The following is a 12732-nucleotide window of genomic DNA, read 5'->3' on the forward strand; positions in this document are numbered from 1 at the left end:
AACATTTCTATTTTAAGCCCAGTCAGGCTGTAAATAAAAGAACTGTCCACATGGGGTTTGCACCGGTTTAACTCCAGTTGGTAGAAAAATCAATGCAAGGTCAACCATTCCAGCTTCTTTGGGTAGACATGGACTTACCCTTCTTGTCATAGCACTAAGTGGCTGAGAAAAAGCTTTAGATTTCCTCAGCAGTACATTATCAACCAGAGTAACCCAAATTTTAATAAATAACTGAATAATAAATCCACAAGTTGACTGGAATTTGGAAAGATCCTCCACAACGCGATCTCTGAAACATATCCTGGCTGTCATAGCTATATCAGCCTACTCTTACTCCCCTACGGAAAGGCTGATGGAAATCATCACCTCGCTGGTTAACAAGACAGACACACTCTTGTAGAGCAGCGAGCACGTGTTTTGTCAGGAATGGAGCCGGTGGTTAAACTCTGACTACCAACTAAGGGCTCCATCTAACAGATCAAGCCCAAAACAGGTTCCTGCAAATGGCAAAGCCCTGAAATCAGTCTTTCCACTGACTTTTACAGGCGTAAAGTCAGGCCTAAAGCAGATACTCGCTAACTTTGATGTCTTTCAAGTCATCCGTTACAATTTAAATGTTGATTTCAGTCTCGGGGTGCCTACAAAGACAGCAATTACTCAATAGAGCTGTATGAATGTTTTGGCAATATGTATTAAATCTATTTATAATGCCTTTATAGGATTAATTGTTCACAGAAAAGTACTCTAAAATTTTTTGGTGATTTTTTTTCACCAAAAAATAGCCCATATTAGAAATCCTGAACAGATTTTATTTCAGTTTGTATTTTTAGAGATGACCTTTTGGGACTTTTACGTAATTAATTTCCAAATGAAGCCGTACAACTCCACTCAACAATGAAAAGCAAAATAGAAAACAAAAAAAAGAGGAAATGTTCCACCTTTTCATTTACCTACAATCTAACCTTTTCGTATTCTTAGGTATATGGTAATTTTTAATCAAAACGAAAAATGCATAATTTTTATATTTTCTAGTAAGAAATTTTAAACACTTCAAGTACTAAACATCTAAAGACAACTTTTAAAAGTTAAAAGATGTTAAGTTTTAGAAGAGTTTCTGAAACACTAATTTTGAATGAAATTGTAACAATTTTTGGACAGCTACCGTTCAGTATTTAGTGCTACAGACGAGCCTACAACCCTGCAGTCTGAGACGTTATGCTCATTATCCATACTAATAGTTACAGAAATTTTCGAAAACAAATTCACAGAGTTTGACATTTCTTGCTTTCAACAATCTTTTTGGCAATCTTCAGTCTTTAAGTATATTAACACATGCAGTGTTAGTTAACATATTAATACTAAGACATGTAAATGCATATAAACATTTTTCTTGGTTATAATTACTTTCATCAACACTGTTGAATTCTATTCTGCTCTGAAGACTTTTATATCTATCCCTCCCTTTTTTGGGGATATAAGATAATTTCACAAGGAGTGGAAATAACGACTTCTGAATACCTCCACCATCGTTATCTTTTATAATTATCAGTCACTATCAGAAAGGAAGGGGAAGAGAATAATAGATTTTATACATGCCTTAGTTCATTTTTAGGATAACTTTGCACGGGTGTCTTTGCTTTATTTTCATGTCTGCATATTTATACATGCTAAAAACCGAAATATTGACTTTAAAAAAGAAAATCAGCAAAATAAGTGCTGTTAAATTGGCCAGAGTGAGCATTTTAGCCTATCTTTCTCCTCCTGCCTATCTGAGTATAAGTGATCAATAAGATGGAAGTGATGCAAAGCTGAAAGGAAGGAAGAAAAACGGAAGAGAAAAAAAAAAAACCCGCAAGAGATGCTCCAAGTCCAAAAGACCTCAAAAGGCGGTTTCCACCCACCGTGGTGACTCATGACCTGCCCCGCAGCCTCCATACTGACATTCTGCAGATAGTTGTGGCAGCGTTCCTTGTGCTCCTCCAGCGAGCTGCGCTGCTTGTAGCTCCGGCCGCAGTAGTTGCACTTGTGAGGCTTCCCCACTGCAGAAAGAACGAGAGCATCAGGTCAAATCCACTGCAACCCACTTTTTGCTAAAAAAAAAATAAATAAAAAAATCTCACACCTTTGCAACAAACAACTCCTGCAATGGAAAGACACCTAAGAAAGGTTACTCAAGTGCCAGAGCTTTTTCCCAGCCCCATTTTCCCACCACACACACCTCCTCCCACCCGCCGGGTACTTCACCCCATCCGTTTTTCACACTAACGCGCAGCATCAGCAGAAGGAAAAAGAGGCGGACTTGTTGGTCGCAAAGCAAATAAACAGATGACAAAAGGGGAAAACAAACCAAACAGCTGAATCACACCCCAGCACTGCCTGTGTGCCACCAAGTCTCGTGGGAAAGAAACTTCTGAGACGTTTTGCCCACGGTACGAACAGTTGCCTTCACAAAAACGGGCTGCCCCAGTGGCCTAATTCTGCTCCCAACTGTGGGGAAATCCATTACGTGGCCCAGAGGAGTTCTTTCGTTGAGGCAGCTTTGCCAAAATTGCTAAGGGAAGGTTGGAAAAGAAAAGACAACAGAAAATAACTTGGGTAACAGCGCTGTTACATGCCAGAACTGAGCTGTCATCAGTAACTCATAAAAACTGGATAATATTAAAATATATACAATATAAATATACATATATTAAAAATATAAAAGACAATGTACAATTAAAATGAAGCCAGATGAACACAAGACATAACTCCAATTTTTAAATATTTTTTTTGTTTGCTTCACTCAGCAGCGTTATGAACAAATGGCAAATGCTCCTTAATACATGCAAAACCTGGCACCAGATTCTCCTAAAGTATATCCCTTTCGTAGCATGTCATTAAGAAACCACAAGAACGGCCTAACCCAAGGCCAGAAAGCTAGCCAGAAGTGTATTTTGCCAAGCCGTGCTAATAAAGGTTTTTAATATAATTTAAACTTGTACAACATCAACATTTATCCTGTAATAACTAAAGAGCTATTAAGTCAGTACTGCAAGTCTAGTAAAACACCACCGGCTGCGATTTTCAGAGCTGGCTGAGAGATAGGGAAGGTCAAACAACTTACAGAGTTTTGAAAATCTTAGGCAAGAATTTCGGTTTCCGGCCAAAGAAATTGAGAACGTCCTCTGTTGGATAATATAAGTGTTTCTGTTGGGTTTGTCCCAACATTGAAAGCTTTCCATGGTCATTTACTTAATGAAATCCAAGCCGTATTAATTGTAGCCAAAATGCACCGTCACCACTAGGATGGGAAAATACAGGGGAAACTGCAAGGAGGAAACACGTAGCCAAGGAGAAGCCAGGCAGAGGGTTCCTTGTGTTTGGGCCGAAGCCCCAATCATCAACGACCCAGAGTGAGAGAAATTCTCTGGTGCAGGACTAGCATATACCCCAGTGTGTGCCCCACCTCACCCATATGATGGAAGACGAAAAAGCCCGTGCCTCCATGCTTGCAGAAAGTTTCTGTTTTTCTCAAAAAATATGTTTGTGTGTGCAGTTCAGTGACACAACCAAGTTCTCCACCGAGGAAAAAAAAAAAAGCTGCTTTTAATAAGTGTCCAAACTGGGGATTTATTTCTCTTTATTTAGAGAGGTAAGGCTTATCCTCAAGAAAGCATTGTGTCTTCAGCCAGACAGTTGCTGTGGTCTTTATTTCCTTCTGCTCGCTAGCTTACGCTGTTGCTGTAACTGGCATTGGTACTGGGAATCTCAGTGGAGACCAAGTGTGAGGCTCATTATCGTTCCCAGAGTAATTGCCCCTGATGTGAACGAGCTGGATCAAGCCTCAGCTCTTAAACATACACCAGCTGTCTCATTCTGGAAGCACCTTCAGGAAAACAGACTGGCAGCTCCCTAGGATGGAAAGACTTTTATCATCACCATTACAATGCTCCGTCATGCACCTAGATGGCATCAATGCCTGTCAGTCTGGCAGCCTTATTAGAAGCTAACTTGGTGTCCGATCACAAAAAATCCAACGCGATTGAAGGGATTAAGTTAACTGAGCTGAAGCAGGGCTGAAACAGCCCACCAGGTTTGGCCACACCAGGTTATCGAGCAACTCAGATCAACTGTAAGACACAAGGAAAAGGGATGACTACTTTCAGCTATTCCAGAGGTAGCTCCAACTAAATATATTATCATTTGGCAGAGAGAAACATATTCCCCTACAAGCTCGCAGAACAAAAAACTGATTCAACAACCAAAAACCAGTTGGTACTACACCTCTCCAAACATTTACTACCTGCATTGCAACAACTTCGCGAACTATTCACACGCAACAAGGCCGAGCTTTTCCAATGATGGTCTGCTATCCAAATTCCATCAAATTTCAAGGTTCATAGAGATGATAAAAGCTAATGGTAACGGCCCGATTTCTACACGCAATATGAGATTTGAGGAACGTAACTCCCCAAGGAAAGAAATACTCCAGCACACAGGCTCCTTCCTCTGGGGAGGAGATAAGGGAATAAACAACATGTGACAAAGGAGGCTTTGAGCAAGCTGATCTAGTGGAGGGTGTCCCTGCCCACGGCAGGGGGGTTGGAACTGGATGATCTTTAAGGTCCCTTCCAACCCAAACCATTCTAAGATTCTATGAAATGTTAGTCATGTTGTCTAATACATAACTGGAAGCTGCTCAGACACATCTGTGAAGAACGAAGTTTGTAAGCTCCGGTTGAGTGGAATCAACTACAACTCCCTTGGGTTCATTTCCAAATTCTGTCCCCCTTGCTCTACGGATGCAATCGTATCACAGCCCCACACATGTAAAATCTTATTTATACTATAAAATTATACAAAGTGACTGTGACTTGGGTTGCAGCAGAATTGATCAGGTCAGATCAGAACGGAATCGGTTCTGATGGCAGCAGTTTGTGTCACCAGCAATTCTCACAGCCCATTTGGGAAGAGGTGCAGCTAGCCCGGGTAGCAATTACGGTCTGGATTTTAGAAACCTTGTTGTTCTGACAAACCTCAGGTCATTGAAATAGCTTCAGATTTCCCCTCGTATTCTCAAAGTAACTGATGACAAAAAAAACATATTTGTGAACGTGAACGTTGCCAGTGGGTGTACATTTTTCCATATTTCATGTTACCCAACAGAAAGACGTAAAAGTGTACATGAGAATTCAATTCCGGTGATCTCCTCAACAGCATACTTTGTTCCACATAACAAACCACTGTATAAAGCCACCCGACTGCCAAGAGAGATTTCAGCCTTTGTCAAATACTGTGTAGTAGGTAAACATTCATAGCCAAAATTTGCCCCCAAAACATGTGGCTTGCACTACTGGGCACAAGCAGTCTTGGTCTATAGGCCATTGACTTGAAGGCAAAGAGTTCAACAGTGCTATAAGCCTACCAAAACCCTCTCCAAGCCCCCACTGAAGGCAGCTCTTTCCACCACGGAGTCATTTCCATAGAGCCATTTTCACTGTGAGGGCACTCGAAGTTTGGCTCAGCTTCCTTGGCATGAAGTGGCCTTCTCTGAGATCCTCACTGAAGACCACAGTACAAGGACACCACGTTGGCATTGTACGTAACCACCTCTGCCAGTGGTAGTGGCACCCAAGCAACGTCAGTCTGGAAATCCCTGGCTTGGGGTAATTATTCCTTTACCACCTTTTTGGGGTAAGCAATCAGATAAAAAATTACCATCACTCATTCTCATAGAAATGACACAATACAATAAACGCAAACAAGCCCAAAATCTTGAGAAATCTTCGATCTGTTGTTGAACTGGGAAAGACCAGGGCACTGGGCAAAACCCAGCGGCCATACCTACGAAACAGCTAACTTGGAGAATATAAAAAAACACTTTATATTTCTTACTAAAATGTCAGAATTTCCACGCGTTTAAGCTCAGATTCGTGCAGATGACAATGTGGCACAGAAAACCCACAGTGGAGTCTCAGCCTCAAATGGAAAATATTATGACAGTCACAGTGAAAAATACATTTAAATTTGAAGTACAATTTTTACCATGAAACAGGTAGACCACTCGTTGAAATTCACAGGGAAACGGAGTCTGCTTGTGAAATTGAAATGGTTATGTGGAGGGAGGAGGGGGAAGAGGAGGAAGACATAAAAGGCAAGATGTTTGAGTTAGGAATACTTTGAGTCCTGTGGGTGAACTTTGATAGCTGAGAAGTCTGCGTGCAGCGACAATGAGGTGGTGAAACTCTAAGGTCAATATTCAAGACAGAAAGCAGACTTGGGCCTAGGGAAACTTCTTTAAAGTCATAAAAAAAGGTCAGTGAAAGAGAAAGAGCCCGTAAGGCATTCGTGCAGCATTTTGTTCTCAAAAGAGATGGGAGTGCACAGCAGAATATAAAGTAAGTCAAAGGGAAATAACAAGGCATCCCAAGTAATACCTTGCCATAAGCATATAACGTGAGAAAGGCTTATAGAACAGGTTAAGGCAACGATGCACTTGACCGAGCTAAAATCCTGCCTCCATTAAGACCAGTAACAAAACACGCACTGGTTCTAGCAGTCAGGATTAACTACTCCATTTCCCTGTTTCGGGTACCACATTCTCCTCTGCCAGCAGCGCAGAGCTGAGCTCCTTCCCATCCACCTGCCCATGCTCCGAGTCCCTGCAACAGCTCAACTCACGTGACCCAATCACACAGGAAAGGGCATTACTACGGCCGTGCGACGTACGTCAGCCCAATCCAAGGAGTAGAGACTTTCCACCAAGCTTTGTACCAGACTTTTATTATTCTCGCATTATTGCTCCACCAGGGCCTTGGAAGGGAAGCCAGCCAAGATTTCTAAACTAAGTGGCCATCTGACGTAGCTACTCTCGGTCTGAGGAGGTCCCTCTGATAGCAGCGCACCAAGCATGACTTATTTCTGTAAAATCTGAACTCCCACTTGGCCCCTAGCACCCTGGAGCCGGAGGAAACCCCAGTACTCTCCAACTGAAACCTTCTGAAGCAGCATCGAAGAAGTTAAAATGTTTTTTTGGGCTGATACTTACACCTCTCAGTGAGGTTGCAGAATTGTCTGTCACAATCGTAACCAGTATTAATTCATTATTCCTTCTTTCTTCCCTAAAACTGGAAACTGCTGGGGGAGAGAGGAGCTGTTCTGCAGTCACACGGTGCCAACCACAAAGTAACCCTTCGCCTTGAACGGGACTTATCTCAGTAAGATCAGTTTTAACACAGAGGTAGGAAATACGATTAAGGTGCTGGGTTGGGACTGGGGAGCGCGGGGTTCAACTCTTAGTTACGCTACAAATTCTGTGACTGCAGGCAAGTTATTCCGATTTCCTGTGCTTCAATTATTCATACGTATGATTAAGGTAATAATTCCCTTCTTCGCAGCATGTAAATGAATTCATGTGCTTTGCGAGAGGTACGGAGGCTAATTTGGTGAAGCTCACACAAGTAGGTAGACACAGAAAAATACAGCCCATATCTCCACTGAGAAATTAAGGTCTTAATAATACACTGTGATTTTATTAGATGGGGGAGTGAACGTTAAAGGGCGAGAGAAGACACTTAGGATGGCGCAGAGTAGAGGATCAAGCAGGAATAAGAAAATCAAATCAGGAAAAAAATAGGTGGCATATGAGGCAACTTGCAGGCACGGTGAAACGGTCAGCCCAGGGAAATGCAAAATGCCCCTGAGCTTGGTGACACTTAACATCCCCCAGGACAAAAAAAAAAAGAGCATGCAATAGCCACAGAAAGGTGGATATAATAGCTGCTGCGGTCCTTCCCACCTCCAGCTTCCCTGAGGAAGCAGTTGTCGGAGCCGGAGAGGGCCGAGGCAGCGCTGAGGTTTTGGCAGAGAGGTGACACATGGTCCCTCTGGTTCCCTCTGTAATTAAACAGCACACTTTGGCTCTTCTAGAGCTGCCTAGCTCAAAGCTTCACATACAAAAATATTTACATGAACGAATTAATCACCCCTGAACGAATTAATCACAAAAAAAAAAATTCAAGTGAGACCTAAGCCCATGCTGGCTCTGAGCAGCACGCAGCTTTGCAAAGGAAACTGCCTCCCACTCCGATGCTGTATCTCGCTGCTGTGCTTAATGACTGTAAATGTGTTCATTGAAATTCATGGGGGCTCTTTGATTTGTTGCCTTTTTTTTTTTTTTTGCCTGGGAGATTACACACACACAATAATTGGTATATAGTGGAGTTCAGAAATAACAGCAAGTCCCACAGCTAACCCGAGGTTGTCCAAGACAACCTGCATGCAGAAGTCACAACATGTAAACATCTAAAAAGGCTCCAGGCTGTTGGAGCACACCAACACACAGATCTGCAACACGCCGTGTCAAGTACCTCTGCTTCTGAGCGCCCGACCTGTGACATCTTAAAGCAGTCTGATTTTCAGAAAGAACCAACTTTAACCACATAATGAAAACTTTGCCTTAATCTTTTAATGCTTGCCAGTCCAAGCAGAGGCAGCAAAACCTGGGGTACGTTCCATGGGATGCAGGTACTTTGCGGGACCTCATGGAGTTGTGATGTCTCCATTCCACAAGCACTTTGTAGATTATTTGGTCCATATTTTGGGCCAAGTATTAGGGTCCATGAGGTTACGTGGTAAAGGACAAGCTCACTAGGAGGAGACCACACAGCTAGATCTGTGCTTAAAAAGGTTTCTTGACACTCTGGACCCCTCAAAAAGTTCAAAAAGCAAAATGCAGCATTACAACAGTAGAAGTTCACGCACATGCCGTTAAGCAACTAGTACTTTCTTGACCTGCAGCTTGAAACAGAGCACTTGACTCACTTCACGACCTCGTGGCCCAATGCCTCTGAGCACTGATTATTCCCAATTGCCTATTGATACACACGTGGCTGTTGAACATTTTGTCAGCTTCCCAGCAAACTCAGAACGGCTTGTCCGGACTTTCTGCACAGCGGCAGTGGACGATCGGTTATTTCTGCCGACGACCGCCGCGTGCTATCGCAGTAGCCCTACACAGCTAGCAGTGAAACACCACCAGATACTCGTGGTGTATCAGCACGCAGGAAAACAATGGCCAAACACTGCACCTACACACCCTTTGTTTTCCAGACACGTCTGCCTTTCCTATAAATATCTCCAGGGCACAAACCAGCAGCCTGACACCTGCATCTACCTGCCAGTTGTTTACGGTATCGTAAAATAAGTGGCTAGCAGTGAAATACTGTACTAGTGTTCAGTCCTCCCTTGATCCTCTGGGGCAAGCAGGATTAAACACCAGATTATACAGAAACTCTGAGGACTTCATCTGTTTTACATTTTGTCTAGAACGGACTCACAAAAACGCGCACGCACGCGTGGAGAACAAGTAAATACACTATTCAGGAGAAACTTTCAGGCATTTACACCTTCTGTGTGTACAAAGCACACAGTCAGAATCTAGTGTAAACCAGTAAACATTAGTGTTCATGTACAACAGCCAAGGGGTTGGGGTCCTTATTTGTACCTTCAAGATGCTTCCGCCTGCAGCCTTTTATTACTTTAGTAGTAATAAACTTTATTACGATTTATCTTGCAGCTACTGGTGGCTCTGTTACTTGATCTGATTCATCAGATTGTGTTTATTTATTAACTGATCTGCGGGATTTTACAGATAAAACAATGTTCCAATCTGCCACAAGGGTTATAAATAAGTAGGTGGCGTTTTTGTGCCAGAAGTTTAACAAACAAACAAACAAACTCACTCCTGTTTCATTGGCACAGTCACAGAATTACTGAAATCCCCCTAACCGTCCAGATACTTGCAGGGCTCCTGCCGCAGTCTCGCAGCAACCCATTAAATAATTACAAACAGAAAAGCAAGAATCTTACACCCCGTTTTCTTCCTTTGCAGCACAGAAGACAAACAGTTCACTTTGTAGGTTGGTGTGTTGTATCTATGCACGTGTGAAAAATGAAGGAAAACGTACCTGTCTACATGAAACCACGCAAATAAATTATGTAGTAAATCAAGAAAAACACAGATAAGGACACTAATGTCGCGTTTAGTTCTGAAAAAGATGAAATTCACAGATACTTGCTCCAATTCTGTGTCCCAAGTAACATATATTGTAACAGGCAGAAGCTCTGCTCATGTATTTCTCTTGCCTTACCTTTATTTCCTTCAATATAAAAGCTTCAAAACTGGCAAATGGCACTTGACACTCATTTTTGGTTTATATTAAGGGCAACGGAGCTCCCACATCTCCTCACCTGTATCTGAAAATCTCAAGTGCAAACAATCTGCACTGTGATTTTCAGTGCTGTGAGGCCACCGAGCCGGGTGCTCTGTCCTTGTCCTCTACCAGTACGTCCCAGTCCTCCATGCACCCCGGGCACTGGTGGGCTTCCCAGGAATTTTACACTGACGCCGAAATGGTTAAATATTATTAAAAAGGGACTTTGTTTAACAGCACTCTGGTGGAGAGACAAACTAACAAAACCCAGGAAGTCCACAAAATAACTGGATGTTTTATCACCCAGCCAGCTTCAAAATTGCTTAAAGGCAGCCAGGTTTACCGCAGCTTACTTTTAAGGGGGGAGAGGCCCTGCAAGGAACACGAGAGGTGACTCTGGAAAGCAGCCTCCTCCCTATCTGGATGTGGGTGGGAAGCAGCTTAAGACAGAGGTTAAACCTTAACTCTATGTACCGACTCTGTACTTCCCACTCCACTTCAGACTTCTAACATTATAGTCAAGTTGACTCGATAAGCGGAGCATTAACTGGTTCACACCACAAACCTTCCAAAACGTGCTCGTTGGCTTCTCCTTCATTTTAACCCTGCTCCTGGAACACAGCGAGCAAGAAAAATGAAAACAAGTTTAAGTCGGTCTGCTGTTCTTCTCTGCCCTGTCCTGTCTACTCCCCATCAGTGCCAGAGCTCAGCAGGAATTTAAGGAGGTGACCGGAGATCCACACGTCACCACCAGCCGAGCTCCGCGGCGACCGACTGCAGGCGGTGAGGAACAGCTCACACATGCAGCACAGGGTGTGGGTACCTCGGTGCAGATCAGGAATGCTGCTGGACAAACACTCCCCTGAGAAGGGCTTTTGTTTGTTTTGGGGTGGTTTTTTCCCCCTTTGGGTAAAACAGATGTAGGCTTTGGGCCAGATTTGCAGGTGGTACCAATGGAAGTGATACCCTGAAGTCAATTTACATCAGCTGCGTACAGTTTATATTTATTCCAAGTGCAGACCCCTTGTGCGTCTTGCAGAAGACCTTTAGCATTACAAAGCCAACAGAATCTATGAATTATTTGGAGCAAGCAGTGCCAAACACAGTGTTACCAGTTATTTTATACTGTATAAACAAAGGGAGAGAGAATACATGACATTTCACTTTCCCTATAGCACTAGATAGATTTCTCCTGCACAAAACCACTGAACAAGCCCTTAAATCAAGCTCATTTCTTCTTATCCTGTGGCAATGAGTTCCACCGTTCCACCTACATGCTCCTGCACGAGGAAAAACTATTTCTTTTAGCACCTGGCACATTCCAATTCTATATCTCATATTAGGAGATCGTAAGAACACGCTCCAGTTTCCCTTTACATAAGTAAGTTTCCCCTTTTCTTGTCACTGTCAGAAACAAAGTTTTGGAAACAGACTACTAACAACAAGCTGTCATGAAGATAATAGTGACACGGGAGGAATAATATTGACAGCTTCTCTTCTTTTCTCAATCACTGAAGTTGGGAGTTTTCAGTTATTTTGATCAAGGCCAGCAGCGAAGGAAACCTCGCTTCCAAAAACAGGTCAGGCTGTGAAACTAATGGGCTCCCTTGGGACATGAGCATTTTTATTCATACTTTCCTTACTGCCCAAGAACCAGTGTGGCCCATGCCTTTGTGTTACCCTCGTAAAGATCTGCTGCTCAAGCATGTAGTTTTGTCATGTCTTGCACAGATGTCAAATGAGGTCAAACAGCAAAAGAGCTGACTGTCTCCTTTTACTTATGCCATTTTCCTATCTCCTCCTGTTGCTCTCTGCCTGACAACATATATATTTACCACCAAGGTTACAGAGGAGCTCAAAATAAGGGTGGGACTTTTCTCAAGCAGACAGCAATGAGCCGAGCTGTACTGCATACTTCGGAAAATCCCATGCACTAAGGGCTCCTCCAGGATGAGGCTTTTTGGGCCACCTCTCTGCTCCCAAATGCTCTTCCCAACACCCAGAACATTTACTCCCAGTTTCAACAAGGCAAACGCATCTGCTGCTACCAGGGCTGGACAGATGTCCCCTTTCCCCACCACATTCATCACCAACACTTGGGGTCTTCACTGCTCCATGTTCAAAATTAGCCATAGTATTTGGCAGGGGGAAGTCAGGACCATTTTGTATGAAAACAGTTCTCAGCACAACAAAAATTAAGAGCAAAGGTGTGTCTTAAAGGATGATGGGATCACTTAACTCTGAGAGATGAATCTGGGATACCGGACAGCTTCTCTTCTAGTGCGAACCTCTACATCAAGTGTCTATGTCTGACATTGAAGCTACATTAATCTTTTTGGAGTAATAAAATTCAGCAATTCCTGTCAGCCTCAATATGTTTCCTAGCTGTATTTTTTTTTTTTTCGGAAACAGGAAAAATAAATAACGACAGTTCCAGAGCACTTCCTAAAACTCAAGATTTTTTAGGTTTGCTCAGTGGAGAGAATGAGAAGGGAGGGAAGGAGGAAAGATTTAAGGTTTTAGTACGTTTCTTTTTTGG

General features: G+C 42.9%; 1 protein-coding gene across 4 annotated transcripts in view; it reads right to left on the bottom strand.

Moving 5' to 3' along the window:
• IKZF2 (IKAROS family zinc finger 2) overlaps positions 1-12732 on the bottom strand; it is a 109061-nt gene that overhangs the window by 12369 nt on the left and 83960 nt on the right. For all 4 annotated transcript variants that reach the window (XM_009990826.2, XM_086615358.1, XM_009990827.2 and 1 more), the window contains exon 5: positions 1902-2039. In XM_009990826.2, coding sequence (XP_009989128.2) covers positions 1902-2039 — 138 coding nt within the window. The remainder of the gene's footprint in view (positions 1-1901; positions 2040-12732) is intronic.

The sequence above is a fragment of the Tauraco erythrolophus genome, chromosome 8, assembly GCF_009769465.1.
Source record: "Tauraco erythrolophus isolate bTauEry1 chromosome 8, bTauEry1.pri, whole genome shotgun sequence".
Taxonomy (NCBI): Eukaryota; Metazoa; Chordata; class Aves; order Musophagiformes; family Musophagidae; genus Tauraco; species Tauraco erythrolophus.